The sequence below is a fragment of the Sylvia atricapilla genome, chromosome 3 (genome assembly GCF_009819655.1).
Source record: "Sylvia atricapilla isolate bSylAtr1 chromosome 3, bSylAtr1.pri, whole genome shotgun sequence".
Classification (NCBI taxonomy): Eukaryota; Metazoa; Chordata; class Aves; order Passeriformes; family Sylviidae; genus Sylvia; species Sylvia atricapilla.
The window spans coordinates 81867759-81883199 of record NC_089142.1 but is presented as its reverse complement, the minus strand read 5'-3'; the positions used below and the strand labels follow the sequence as shown (position 1 = coordinate 81883199).

At 34.1% G+C, this 15441-nt stretch overlaps 1 protein-coding gene across 7 annotated transcripts in view; it reads right to left on the bottom strand.

Moving 5' to 3' along the window:
• The window catches only part of CEP170 (centrosomal protein 170), a 93972-nt gene that overhangs the window by 50693 nt on the left and 27838 nt on the right, over positions 1 to 15441 (bottom strand). For all 7 annotated transcript variants that reach the window (XM_066315972.1, XM_066315977.1, XM_066315973.1 and 4 more), the window contains exons 3-7: positions 13757 to 13846; positions 9505 to 9583; positions 8886 to 8944; positions 8607 to 8769; positions 5858 to 5992 (exon numbers count right to left, since the gene is read on the bottom strand). In XM_066315972.1, coding sequence (XP_066172069.1) covers positions 5858 to 5992; positions 8607 to 8769; positions 8886 to 8944; positions 9505 to 9583; positions 13757 to 13846 — 526 coding nt within the window. The remainder of the gene's footprint in view (positions 1 to 5857; positions 5993 to 8606; positions 8770 to 8885; positions 8945 to 9504; positions 9584 to 13756; positions 13847 to 15441) is intronic.

Sequence of the window (15441 nt, the reverse complement as noted above, 5' to 3'; positions counted from 1 at the left end):
TAATAATATGCAAAGTATTTGATTCCAATATTTTTTATTAAACAGATGCTTGTATATAGTTTGAATCTAAACTAAGAGTTTAATCAAAAGAAGCAAGAAACTAACACAAACTAAATTGTAGATTTTACTAAACTAGAAAAATCTTGAACAATTCTATAAATAAAAATATTCAAAGTATAAGTTAATTTTAATTCTTTAAAAATCGAATTTTCAGTCAGAAGTATTTGCATTTTTAGAAAAGTTAAATGCATCAGAATTGATTAGAATAAGAAACAGAAAACCAGGAAGCAAAAAATTAATAGATCTTGATTTGAACCACCCTTCAATATTTTTCTCACAGACTCTGTACGCAAGCCCTTACACTTGTAAATATTACAGAGAGTGATCTATAAAACAGTCTTACCTTTGAAATCCTATTACAAAATGTCATCTGCCAAGATGAAGGAAATTATATATCAGACTAAATACAGACACCTTTAAGAGAAAACCTTCAAGCAAATACTGAAGATAGTGGTTGTCACTGCTCTGTAATTTTTAAAACTGAACAAGCACAGTCTATGTATAGCACAAAAGGAAACTGCAAGTGAGTTTTGGGAAAACGAAAGGACGAGTAGGTTGTGAATTTCAACCTCTTCAGGGACTGAAGGGACTTCATAACTGGCAAGACTAAAAGGAAAGAAGCAGAAAAAATAGCAGGATTATCTGTAAAAAGGGAGCTCTCACTCTTCAAAGATGCTGAGCAAAAAAACAGAGCAACTGTTTCTACAAGGCAAGCAAGGAAGCAATAATTGGTAGCTGCCACCCAGGTGTAAGGATAATATTACTGAAATGATTCTAGGAGCAGCTAGGAGGGAAACTATGGGATATTTGGGAAACCACAGGCTTAACAAAAGGGAGATTCAGAGATATCCTTTGTGAGGAATGATTGGGGGAGCTGGGTTTGCTTAGCCTTGAGAAGAGGAAGCTCAGATGGGATCTCATCACTCTCTACCATCACCTGGAAGGAGCCTGTAGTGAGGTGAGTCTGGTTTCTTCTACAGTGAGAGGACCAGAGGAAATGGCCTTAAACTGAGGTAAGGGAGATTAAGATTAGACACTGGAAAGAATTTTTTTCACTGTCAGGGTGGTCAAGTATTGGAATAGATTGCCCAGGGATATGGTGGAGTCACCATCCCTGGAGGTGTGCAAGAGGCATCTGGATGTGGCACTGGGGGATGTTTTAGTGATTTAGGGGTTACAGTGCTGGGTGGATGGTTTAACTGGATGATCTTAAAAGTATCTTCCAACCTCACTGATTTCTATTCTATTCTATTCTATTCTATTCTATTCTATTCTATTCTATTCTATTCTATTCTATTCTATTCTATTCTCCTATCTTATCCTATCCTATCCTATTCAGAGATGACCATCAGAAATGCAACATTGACTTTGTGACATTGGCAGAATCAATTACACTTTCTACAACTTTTTGGGCTTTTTAAAGTCTTATTTCTCAAGTTACAGACACAAATAATCAGAATCTCAACATTTTACTTGCTAATCTGGACAAGAAAAATCATAGGTGTCTGTGCTATTCAGACATGCAAAAAATGCCTCTGTATATTAATATATCATCATCTGCAATGATAAGAAATCTCAGAAAATATTTTGCATAATCTTCAGATTTTTAGTAATGTTCTTTTCTTTCCGTCTTAAAAACACAATTTGAAGAATGAAACGTGTAAAAGAAAATCATCTGGAATTTACAAAGAACTTCCTGTAAAAAAAGTCTGTAAATCTGAAGAAATATATTTATTTTAAGTAGGTATAAGAAACAGTCAAAATACCACATTTACACAATACCCCCAAATATGTTTAATGTTAGCTCCATATTTGGCACTGTGCAACGGTATGCATAATAAAAGCAGCTGAATTTAGTGCTTTCAAATGCTTAATATAATTTCTTTTTTTTTTCTTCCTCTTTCTTTTCATATTCCTACTTTTTATTTCGCACTTACATTTTAGGTGGTTTTTCCTGCTTTTTTTTTTTTTTTAGCCGAAGTAAACTTTTCATTTTTTATTTAAAGATGAGATTTCAATAAATACATATAATAATTCACCTAGTATTGAGAAAAGAAGATCTTTGTCTTTTAATGCTTTCATAACCAGTCTTACAAAAAAATATCAGACTTACTCTCTCAAAATAAAAGTACAAACCAGCACTGTATATAAATCCCCATCTCTCATCTCTCAAACTACCTGATTTAAAGGAGTTAAAGTGAAAGAAGGACAAAATGAATCTTACTTAAATATATTGCTGTGATGGGTCTATAGAGTTCTGTAAGCTCCCCATGACATACTGTGCACATCTGCTGCTAGAGCTTTGCAAAGCAAGCCTTATACACAGCACTTGCACATATTTCATGAAAAAACTCATCAGAATTCTAGAACAAACTTCTAGGAACTTAACTGCTAATACTGCTGATTAAGCATCACACATTACAATGTGTGTAAACTCCTACACACACTGATTACACTGGTATTTCTCAACTGTCAGCCTGTTTTACCTGAAAATGACACTGTTTTGGAAGTCCAAGGAATGTTTATTCTGACATATTCTTATGCAATGCTGGAATTAAAATTCATGCCAAGTGGAAAGAATTACTTCAAATTCCTGAAGTCTTCCTAAAAACTTATTTCTCTCTTTTTTTAGATTTCTGGTAAATGCATTGATGACATAAAATTCTACAACTACTACTAAGATTAGTAGAGAATGCAGATGCAGTTTTTGCTTTCCCAGGAAGTGAGAACGTAACATATGGCAGTAATAATAATTACACACCCAATAAACTTGCCAATAACATGGACATTTAACAGCTGCAGCACAAAGTCATGCCAGAGGTGTATGCAAAACTGCTCATTTTAATAGAGACTAGTAGATCTATGGATCATTGAATTAAAGCATTACATATGTCTGAAAAATGTAGAAAGGATTGTTCTTTTAGAAGTTTTTCAGGCTATTCTGCTCTGTTTGTAAATAATTTTCATTAGTGAATTTCTGTTTTATTAGAAATACAGTAACACTGAAATAATCTTATTAACTTGAGACTCTAAAGACTAATTGTCTATAGTTGGCTTAACAGAAATAAATCTCCCACTTCAATCTCCTCATTAAACCTTAGCCCATCTCTTAGAATCCAAGTCTTCTTTTCTATTCAGTAAATAATAATGTAACAAATCAATAAAGCATGACACAGGTTTTAATAGGATTATTTTGTTTAAATGCTATCTGACTACAGATTTGAGTTTGTTTAAGAATTCACCTGTAATGTACTTGCTTTTAGGTAATTTATATTAAAAAGCATGTCCCAGATGAGTGTTTTAAACACTTAATAGAATTTAACCCATGAAAAAGTAATTAGCTGCACCAATCTTGAACATTTTTATTAAAGTTTGCTTATATTTTAAAAATATCCAAGCATGACAGTCTTCTGAAGTTTCCAATTTTCCTTCATACAAGTGTATATATATTGATTTCCTATTATTCTATTTATATACTTAAACATTATTATATGAAATAAAAGTATTATTATGTTACTATATTATATAATATTAAATATAATAGTTTATATTAGTATATTATAAATACTTATATTGATTTTTATTAAATTCATCTATATTATAAAACCTAAATGCTTAAAGAAAATACATAATAAACTTGTTGAAAAGTTCATCTTTTCATACAGCATAATTGTAGGCCAAAGCAGCCCAAAAATCGTATGATTTTATAATTGCATGAAAACATTCAGAATGTCTTTTGCACACTTTTACACAGACACAGTGTTCTGTGACTGTCCATAGAAGCAAATGTCAACTCTCATATGGTTTGTCTTCTCAGACTCTCTGCCAACACTACCAAAATTTATCTACAAAAGTCAAAAACTAGACTAGCAGAACATACAATTAATGTCTACTCGGAGATGAGGCGATCACAGTAAACAAATAATTTGGCTAGACATGGGATTTTAATTCTACATCCTCACAAATTAAATGGTTTTGCAAAAAATGTCAGGCTTTGGATTTTTCTCAACAGTGTCTTCCTTTCACATAAGCTTTTGTTTAGTATGTACTTTTTCAAACTGAATTCCTTTCCTGTAGATTTATGAGTCAGTTTAAGGAAATAAGAGCTATTCTTACACTCTTGTTAGATCAATAGTATTCATACGAGATACATTAATGGCTAAACAAAAGAATCAACATAGATAAAAAGGATTTGTAATATATTAAAAAAAAAAAAAAGGAAAAAATGTATTCGCTAAGAAGGCTTTGGGCCCAAATTTAGTTTTTGTATAGCATATATATGGAAAACAAACAAACTTAAATAATTTAGAAAATACTTATCTATTTTCTCTACTCATCATTTACCTTATGATGACTTCACTAAAGCAAATCATGTAAAAAATATCCCCATTTCTGAGGTTCAGTCTAGAACAAACTTATTTTTGTCTACTACCAAAACAGATGGCATCTCCATGATTAGTCTGAGTGAAAGTTGGAATCATATTTTTCTGGGAACTCAGGAACTAAGATAGAAGCACTGATCACTTACTGAAAAATCTCTTGATAAAATAAATGCAAGAGCATGTACACTATTTGATGCAATTTGATGCTTGTGAAAAAGCAATTAAAAATAATAAAAAATAAGAACTGGCACACTACTAAATATAAGCTGGCATCTACTGTCACACCTTGTTTATGGTATGGCAATGCATCAAAAACACAGACTTTAGCATATTACTTTTCAATAATCCTATATTTAATGAGGGAAAACTAATTTAAAATGTTTTAATCTGTTTTTTTATACTAGTCCAAATCTTAATAGACCTACTCTACTGTCTGAATAATGATAACTTTAGAATAATATGAAAAAGGTCATTAAAAGGCTACGGTAAAAAGTTAATTCCAAAGACATTGCTTTCATTACACTGAAGTGTTCATTTAGTTTGACTTACACATTTTCAGATTTCACTCCAGCTCCTGCAAAATATGATTTATGTTAACCAAGGCAAGTACTATGAAAGGAAAAGATAAATTCTGACCTCAATTAAAGTACTTTAAAAACCTGCAAATTTAAAACTGTTAGACCTTTAATGTGTGTCCGAAGAGCTAAACAAACATAGTTGAATTTTGTCCTAACTTGAGTAAGTTTTAAGTTACTGTCTCTATTAGAATAGCAGTCACTTTATTTATATGCCTGACGATAGATATAAAAGCCTAATTATAGGTACTGAGATTGAAGTTCTGGCAATACATAGTGTGTCTAGACAAGCTAACTAATAAAAAGGTCTGTATTATGGGATAATAAACATTACCAGTTTAACTTTAGACTACACAAATCTTTACTTCAAGAACTATGACATGCAATTTCCCACTAATACAGCATTATTGAATTACAGAAGAGAATTTTAGTACAGATAACTTTATATAGCTAAAAATCAGACACAAATATATAAAACCACCATTTATTTTCAGAAATTATTCCAATAAAATACTCCTATGCATATAAAATGACAGATATGGATTGAACTGGGAAAAAAAAAGACACACTGGTTCAGGTAATGTTATTTGCTATATACTTACTGATAAAAAATTGTGTTATATACTAGAAAACCGACACATTAGAAGTGAAAGTGGTATCTGTAAATGCATACTTTCCCACAAGAATATATACTTCAACTACTTTACCTTTTAATAGGCTTTCATTTATGCAAACTGTGAACCTCCAAACAATATCTGCTTAGTTCCCTAGCTAAGAATACATGCAGTTCAGTAGTGAGAAAAACAAAAACCTCCAACAAAAACAAGACAATACACTTACCTGAAGCCCCTGTCTCAGGCATTTTTTCTTCATGCTTGCTATCTGGCTTACAACCACCTTTTTCATCAGCTTCATCTTCACCCCACCAGGCTGGCTGTCCGTACAAAGGTGTCCCACGAGGCATGGCAGAAATATCTATCAAGTCAGCCCAAAACACAGGAAATAGCTTTTCTGTTTAGCTGTGATATTTAGGTTAAAATCACATGAAGATAAAGTAATTTGCTTGGATCATTTCTCCTGGAAGCTGAAGTGAAATGGTTGCATGCATTTGCCTAAATACAAAACAAACTTGGAGGCCAGACAACTGATCTGTGTTCTAAATATAAAAGCTTACTAATGACCTGATCAAAACTTCTGGCACAAATGTTTATGCAAAGGCAGCTGGCATCTCTTATTGTTACCCTGATATATCTGTAAATATTATTTCTTCTTACAGCTTGAAGTCATCAAGATAGCAGTACATTCCTAAAAGCTGTTTGCTGCTATTTCTATGAGAAGATTCTCATTCTTACCCACACTGACCTTTCACTGAAATCTGAACTCACTGCATGAAAAACTGATCAAATTTTGCAATGTTGCCAAGGTTCCAAATTGCTGACAGCTACTACAGAGTGCTGAAAGTTACCTTGTGTGTAAAACATTACTGAGCACAATCAATTTTGTAGGTTGGGATTTTTTAAAAGGTATTAGTTAAATTATAGTGCAACTGAAAGGGCTATACATATGGTTAAATATATTTAAATGCAAAAATTAAGAAAAAAACCACTGATATAGTTGAGATTTTTAACTTGATAAATTGGCTGGGTTAGGTTTGATCTGACCTTTTTGAAGAATACCTCACCCTACAGAGATTTAGCTATTCTAGTGTCATACAGATGTTCTGAATATATTTTAAAGTCTTTATATAAAAAAAAAATTCTGTTAAAATCTATCTTAGGATCTTGTCTGTTACTTTACCCATTAGGAATATCAACATTTTTTTCAGTATTTTATACACTTGCATTTCAAAGATGATTTCATAGCCATGCCAAAGATTGAACATGATTTTAAGATATTAAGTACTTCCTTTTTTCACAGCATTATGCCTTAGTCAATACTAAATTGTTTTTTAAAACTTGATGGTTACACAGAATTTGTGGATGCCCCATCCGTGAAGTGCTCCAGGACAGGCTGGATGAGGCTTTGAGCCTGGTCTGGTGAAAGGTGTCCCTAGCCATGGCAAGGGGGTGCAACCTAAGTGACGTTTCAGCTCTGTCCCAACCCAAACCATTCCATAATACTCTTCCTGTGCACTGAACTAGCAATAGTGAACAGACATGCATTTATATAACAACAGCGAAAGAATCAATCTCCAAAAACCTTCTGAGAGTTGCACTCAAATACAAATCCCTATCTTTGACTGTTATTTTTGGAAGAGTGAAAAGGAAAAGATACGATGAGCATAAAACTCCCCCACTTTGTTACTTTATGTACCCTTAACAAGATGCTCGATTAGACAACAAAAAAACAGGCTAATTAAGTACACCACAGAATCCTCTATGTGGGAAGGGAATTCTTTGTAGCGAGTCTTTCAGAAGAATAGATGAAACTTAAACAAAACTGTAGAGCCTTGACCTGAGGAAATCAGACTTAGACAGTTCCATATTAAGGAAACAATAATACCTGATCTCTTTTTCATTCTTTTGGTTATCTCCACTACACTTCAGCAAGCCTCATGCTGAATTTCATCACAGAATCAGAGAATGGTTTGAGTGGGAAAGGACCAGTTTGCTCAAAGCCTTGAACACTTCCAGGGATGGGACATCCACAAACTCTCTGGACAACCCATTCAAGTGGCTCACAACTCTCACAGTAAAAAATTTCTTCCTAACATCTGATCACACTTTCTTCCCTCAGTTTAAAACCACTGCACCTAGTGTTTTATCACTCTTTGCTTGCGTAAAATACGCTCTCCCTCTTTTTATACCAGCTCCCTTTAGGTACTGAAAGGCTGCTATGAGGTCTCCCTGGGGCATTTTCTTCTCTAGGCTGAACAACTCCACTTCACAACCTGTCTGCTCCAACCCTCTGCACATCTTTTTGGCCCTCCTCTGGCCTCACTCCAACAGGTCCAAATCCCCAAATCTGGGGCCCAGAGCTGGGTGCAGTACCACCCATAAGAAATTAAGACAACCATAGCAGAGCCACCATGACACATTAACTAAATATGAATGATGGTGTAGAAACAAGCCCGAAACCACAGTATCTACAAATATTTAAACCACAATAGAACACTTAAGTTATACCCTGACACATCAAAGAGTGAATGCTAGGAACTATGAAACAAACAAACAAAACTTCCAGCCATTTAAAAAGTGAAAAAACCCCAAACCAACCAAAGGAAAAATAGTGCACTTGGTAATGGTGATGGCAAAAAGTACAAACCATTTTTGAAGAAATACTTTCACTTGAACTGTAAAAAGCAATTTCCTGCCACAAATGCTGCAAGTTTGTGATTTGGGCAAAGAGACATGCATAAATCTTATAAATTCCAATTAAATCTCTCTTTAAAAGTTTTCTTAACATGTGGATGTTACGGTAAAAAAGGTAGAAATTACCTGCCAAAATTATTACTTACACCTAAACTATGGTTAAATGCTCATATATGTGGAATTTTTACTGTCTACAGAATTTCACAATCATCCTACGGAAGCAAATTAACATCCTTTCCAAGTTTTTGTGCTTCTGCAACAAAAAAGAAAAACCTTACCCATTGATTTTTCTTCAGATTTCAGTGCTTCTGTAGTTTTGTGGTGCACTTCAGCTGTGGAGTCTGTTACCTTGGACTCTGAACTTTTGGAGCTGCTTTGTTTTGATCCTTCTGCCTCCGAAGATTTTTGGGATAACTGGAGTTGGCTTGTGAATTTTTCATGCTATATGACATTAAATAGAGAAAAAAACCACAAATCCTCAAAGAGTGGGAAAAAAAGATTCTATGCTATAATAATTATACAATGACAAAAAAAATCCATGAACTGCACATTGTTACCTTAAGTGCTTCTTCGGGGACTCTCATCTCTCCCCTGACCACAGTAAAAAGATTAGTATGTAGGAAATTATAAGGAAAATACTGAAAAATCTCTGAATTCACAAGAGATTTTACAGAAAAGTGACAATTTTGCAGCCTAACATGCCACTAGAATGGTGATAGCTTTCAAAATATGTCACTGTTAGGATACCATGCACTATCATACCCATCAAAGCAAATGAAGCTATTTGTAAACAGAACATTGAGTGTTTTAATAAAACAGAACCTTAGTGTTTTAATAATACAATTTTTTTTCATTCAGCAGTTTGCTGTAATCTTATCTGTTAGTATACAACTGCATATGACACAAATATTTGTGTATTTGCCTGAAAGAAAAGTAGTACTTTCTAGCAACACGGAAGATAGACATTATGTTCTAAATACTGATTGAATGTTGAGGTTTCTTGCAGTGAGAGACAATAAAATGTACTTTATCAGTAGTTCAGACCAAGGCAGAATATCCTAAACCCTGAGATCTTCTCTAATATAGGCATTTTTTGTAGCAATAAGAACACTTAACGCAATCATATTTCTAACAAGGCAAGTGCGTTCTGATGCTGCATTTTTATGGCAAGGATATCATATCCAAATCTCAATTTATCTTCTAACTTCAGAGTGATGTATGTCTGTTCTGGAATCCTCACATCATTCACAAATGTCTGCAGAAACAAAATGGAAAGAAATACCATTAAATTCCAAAACAATAAAATTAAACCATTTAAATAATTCTATAAGGAAGTCTTCAGCATCACGAATTTTCTACTCATGATTCACAAGGAAACCTTAAGCTCAAACTGCCAGCTATTTAATAAACTATGTCAAAAGGAAGGTTAAGCACCAGTTGATAACTAAGTTGCACACTGTAAGAAAGGTGTCATTTCTTCTAAGTGCAGCTAACAAGCAAGGAGTTCCTTTAACACAACAATCTATTCTGAGGGTGAAAAGTAAGTGCACCTGGTAAGTGCACAAGGGATTTGTCCCATGAGAATCGGCAAAGAAAATATATAAACAATCCAAGAATACATTGATTTGATGGACAAGTGAAATACCTCGCACTAACCAATAGAATAATTAACAAGAAAGTGACTAATCAATTAGAAGTTGCCCTTGAGGTTTGTAAAAACTGTATAAAAGACAGCATGTGGCCATAATAAAGAGCCTTCTGCAGAGATTCTATCATGTCACTCTGTATGTTGTGTCTGCCCTAACAATGATAGCACACTGGCCTTGAAGAATTCCTTGCACGTTTAATCTTGTTAGCAATATTCATGGAAGTGTTGATTAATGTTCCCTTGAATTAGCACCTCCACTTACTATTTTTCTTGTGATTCTCTTTTTCAATCCAAATTAACTGTCAGAATTCATTAATCATCATATTTGTACAGCACTTACCATTGGATATGAGAGTTCTGAGGCAACCTATTTCTAATCATTGTAAAAGAACTTAAGGAAAACATGAACCAAGTTAGTGCATCTAAATAATACCAAAAATCAAGGCTAAGAATTCAGTATATGGCAACGCTACAGGATTGTCCTACTTCTAACTTAACACATCTACAACATCTACATGATTCTAAAGAAAGAAACAGTTGAAATACGACATTTTATAAGCACTCTGAAGTTGAAAAAACTTGAATAATAAATAAGACAAAAGTCCAAATGGTTGTGTTGCTCATGAGTCTAGTATTAAATGAACTGTGGTTAGAGAGAAACAATCTCCTTCCCCAGAATAGTAAGAGGATCTTCCATTTAATTTTATTTTTCTAATGGAAAAGAATGTTTATTTCATTATTTAAATAATTGTTTACCTACTTTGTAGAAAACATCTTCCAGGGCAACAAGAATAAAAGGTACAAATGAAACTTTCAGTAATCTTTCAGGCATATTTATTACACTTTAACATTTTGAGAGTCCAGGGCAAAAACCTCTGTGAAGGCTGTCCTCAAGGCATATGAATTTTAGCAAACAGAATTTAGGCCACTTTGCAGACATGTATGTATATATGTATGCATGCATTTTTCCTCCCAGGTCTGCAATTCATGTGCACGCACAGCACACCCAGTGCAGAGAACTCCAAAGGCTATGTGTGCAGTCTACTGACAGTCTCACGTTCTTTACTGAAGTGATGGCATAGAACAACCAAGTCTTAGTTACTTTGCCACTGGAGCTTTAAAAATCTCATCACATGCTTTGGGATGCAAGACAAAGCTAGCTTGAAAAAGCTAGTTACTATGTAAATAAGGAATCCTTTGCCTCTTTAAATCATTCCATTCACATGATTTCTAAAGTTTATTCTTCAAACAGTGAGAGTCAACTGTCTTTAAACCTTCATAAAGTTTGCTAAGCTTTTCAAAATCCAGTCCTGGAACATCAGTGTGAAAGCACTTTGCTATCCTGTAAATACTCCTGAGAAGAATGTTATTCAACAGGGACATGGACTGTTAATACTTCTTCTGGTATGTTTTTGAGTCCACAAGTCAAAGGAGAAAGTACAGTTGAATTCTACTGATATTAGAAAAATAATAATTACATACCAGCAACTGCACACAATTCCTTCAGAAAAAAGAAATTCCTTCATCTTTTTTATATAGAAAAACAGGACTGTCCAGAATCTAACAGACTATCAGAATAAAATTTTGCTTCATGCAAAACAGATTAAAATTCACTTTTGCCTTTTTTTTTTTTTTTTTAATCTAGATGTCCAGAATAAAGACTGCTAGATTTGTAAGTCCAGGAAAAAGACCCCTGTAACCTTTTCACTGACATGAATGTGAATCAACCATACATATAAGAATACTCAGGCACTAGGGCATCCGGTGCGATTACAGTTCAGGTTGTGAAATTATAACACACACAACACTCAAAACCGAAATACTGGTATTAGCCACCTCCCCTTGAACTCTGAACTATTGAGTAGTTAAAATGCATTACATCATGAATGGAGTAGTCCTTTATACTAAGAAAAGTATGTATCTGTTCTCAAAAGAGATGGGACCAACTGGAGAGATGCAAAATAAATCTTTTGATGAAGTATGGAAAACAAGAAAGGGTAGAAGCTGAAGCACTGGAAGAGGCACTTGGCTGCTAGGGAGGTGGTGTTCTCATTGGAAACAGCAGCTAAACTAGAAGAATTATTACCTAGTTCACCATATGGTACTGAAGCATTGTTCTGCTACACATCATTAAGTATGCTGTTACAAAAAAATCATGTGTTTTCTCCATTACCTGAAACCAGGTAAGCAGAGGTACGAAAGAAAAGCACAGTGGGAAAGTGATAGTAAGAAAAACACTGTGAAGACAAAGAGCAAGGACTGAACTCCTGAGACTTAATATTCCTTGTCCCAAAACAGTGGGAAGAAAGAGTTTCTTTGATGTCTCTGAGTAAACAGCTCTAAAGCAACTGAAGCTTCACCTCAAACTTGAGAATGAATTAGATCAAGTGAAGCGAATCACTGAAAGCTCTTTATCAGAGGCAAAAAAAAAAAAAAAAAAAAAAAAAAAAAGGGAATTGAAAGCCTTTTAACATACATTTCTATTAAATTCCAGTTTCGTGACAAGGCAACAAAATCTGAAGATATGCCTATGGACTATAGGAGTTACAGAATAACCAGGGAATAAAATCAAATGTCTCAGCAAAAATATTCTATGTGCTGAACTTATTTTTCATCATTGCCTTGAAACAGCACACTGCCTTTGAAAATACAGAGGTATATTAAATATTTAAGGACCAAAGTCCTTGTATGTCTAAAATTGTTCAAAGGATATAGCCCCTCAGTGGTTTCACATGGAGTTGAGACTGACTCTTTGGAACGCTCAGTTAAAATACACCTTAAAATACAGAAAAGCTAACAGAGACAGTGACCGAGTTTTATTTTGAAATACGCTTCAAGATCAAAACGCAGTAACTTCAGAGTTTTTCTTCATCTTCTATTTATTTAAGCAATTGACAAAACTATTCACTATCAGTAGCTTTCTAAGTATTATTCATGATTTTATTCTGTATGTATTCACAACAGAGCCAAACATTTAAAGTTATAAAATAACAACCATAATTAGTGCAAATACACAAATCATAAAGAAGTATCTAAAGCGCTACATTAAGACAAAGTTATTAAGATTTTAATAATTTGCTGTAATATCAAAAAATTTATAAAAAGTGATGCTTAGCCAGATTTCTGAATATGCAACTCCTAGAAAAGCCTTAGAACATAAAATGTCATATGAAACTTTACTTTTCCCATAGCTTTGGATTTCTCCTGTATTATTTTGCAATTACTGACACAAATTATTCATAGACATTTTAATAAAAATTATTCTGAAAAACTAGATGCAAATATGGTACTAAATAGATTTTCATATGACATGATTGTTGCATAATTAGTTTCTTCCACATATGAAGTACAGCTTAACATTCTTTTCTCTATGATAACAGCAGAAAAAATAATAGCATGTGAAATAAAATCCATTATCATAATTGTACATCTTACAGATTGAAATACATCGGGGTTTTTAGACATTATAAGCAAGATTCTATGGTTTTGTACAAGCCTGAAATACATAAGTATAACATACTCCTTTTTATTGTTCTGAACTTTTCCTACTGCCAAAGCCCTCTAACAACTGGAACTAACCACAGTACTTTAAAAAACATGCAGTGGAAAACCCCTGCAAAGGCTATACTTTCCGTTTGAATGTTTCCTCATTTCCAGTCCTGCATTACAAAGGTATTATTAATTACAATTAATAATGTACAATTAATAATGGCTTGAAGAAACCCTAAAACAAAGACACAGAATGCTAAGGAGAGCTATCTGTATCTGGTATTAACTTACCCCATTCAAGCTGCCCAAATCCTTCACCAAGTGTTCATCTGTAGAGGCATCATAGTTGAGTACAGCATGTTGTTTGTCCACACTCCGTGACTAAAATGTATTAAAGAAAATAAAATAAGGTATTTGAAAACCACATAAAATGATTATGACTATTTCTTAGAGCAGTGTGATTATCTTCTTTCTTATTTATTCAAATTATATAAAAAAGACAGTCCCACATATGAAAAAGACAACCTCTAACCCAACTCCAGGCACCCATATCAGAATCCTAAAATTAATTCAAAATTATTATTTTCTTAATGTTCCCCTAAATATGATAGGTCAGATCCAGATATATCTTATCCAAAGGGTTTTTTTGTCAGTCCACTTTAGTATCACTGATGTTTAATCTAATATCATCAACTTCACTTTATTTCTTACTCTCTCTCTCTCCCCCGTTAATTACATGCATCTTGAAGATATGACTATGATCCCAGGGTGTTGCTGTTCTCTCTCAAACACACCATTTCCTGTCACACATCTGGGATAATTACCACAGTATACAAGCAGTCAAAGTGTTTCTTCTTGATCTCAATTTCCTGAACCAATTAGCTATACCCTCTTCACTAAATGTCTGAGCAGTTCCTAAATTACTATTCCCATCAGTTCTGACTTTCTCGGTCCTTCCTTAAGCACTTCAGCATGCATTTATTTATTTAATGAATTCTTTATTTCACATCCAAACATCACCACACACGAGAAACAATCCTTGCTACTATTTCATCCAAGAACAGCAGCTCCCTAGCAGCCAAGTCCCTCTTTCAGCACGCACTCCCAGCCAAGTGTTTGCAGCCTGAGGTGCTGATGGCAAGCAAGGGAGATGGGGCTCATGTCTCTCCATGCATGCATATGGTCAGCACCTGGACATCTTCAAGAGTTCCCAAGAGAATGGAGAGCACAGCTCATCTTTTCCATCAGCCCACACTCAATCTTACATTTGCCAGTCATTCTGCTAGTGCACTGTCACAACACGACTGCATAGTAGCAAATTCCTTCCACCAGCATTCTTCCTAATTTCAGGTTTGCATCTTCTATCCTTGCTACTCAACTCATTTTTTAGGACTATATTGCACAGGGAATGGTACATTTTTGTCTGAGACTTCCATGACTTCTGTGTACCAGCGTTTGTAGTCTGTCAGTTCTAAGAGTCCTGCCTTACCAAGTGCACTGGACAGTTCAAGGCATCAGCATACACAACTAGTACTCCTAAGGAAATGTTTTCTCCTGTTGTAATCCCATGGTTATCACCTCACTCTTTCTCCATTGCTTAAGACTTACTACTATTATTTCCCTTATCTTCAATTTCTTTTCTTATTCTTCCTTTCCATTTAATCTTATGACTGCTTTGCTTTCACCTCAAAGAAGTGAGATCAGTGGTCTTCTGCTGATACTTATTATTTTAGACATTTTATTTTGCTCTGCATTTTTGAGGCGTATAATGAGAGAGGGCAGGATATCAAAGTGGAGAATAAGGAAGAGACAGAAAAATGAACAAGTTCCCTGCCAATCTAAGCTGCACTAATATACTACATCAGCGAAGTGTTTTTAATGGCAGATGAAGACACAGCAACACGGTTCATTTTCTACTAACTTAATAACCTTTCAAGTGAAAAAAATCTCAATACAATGAAATTCATTGATGTGCA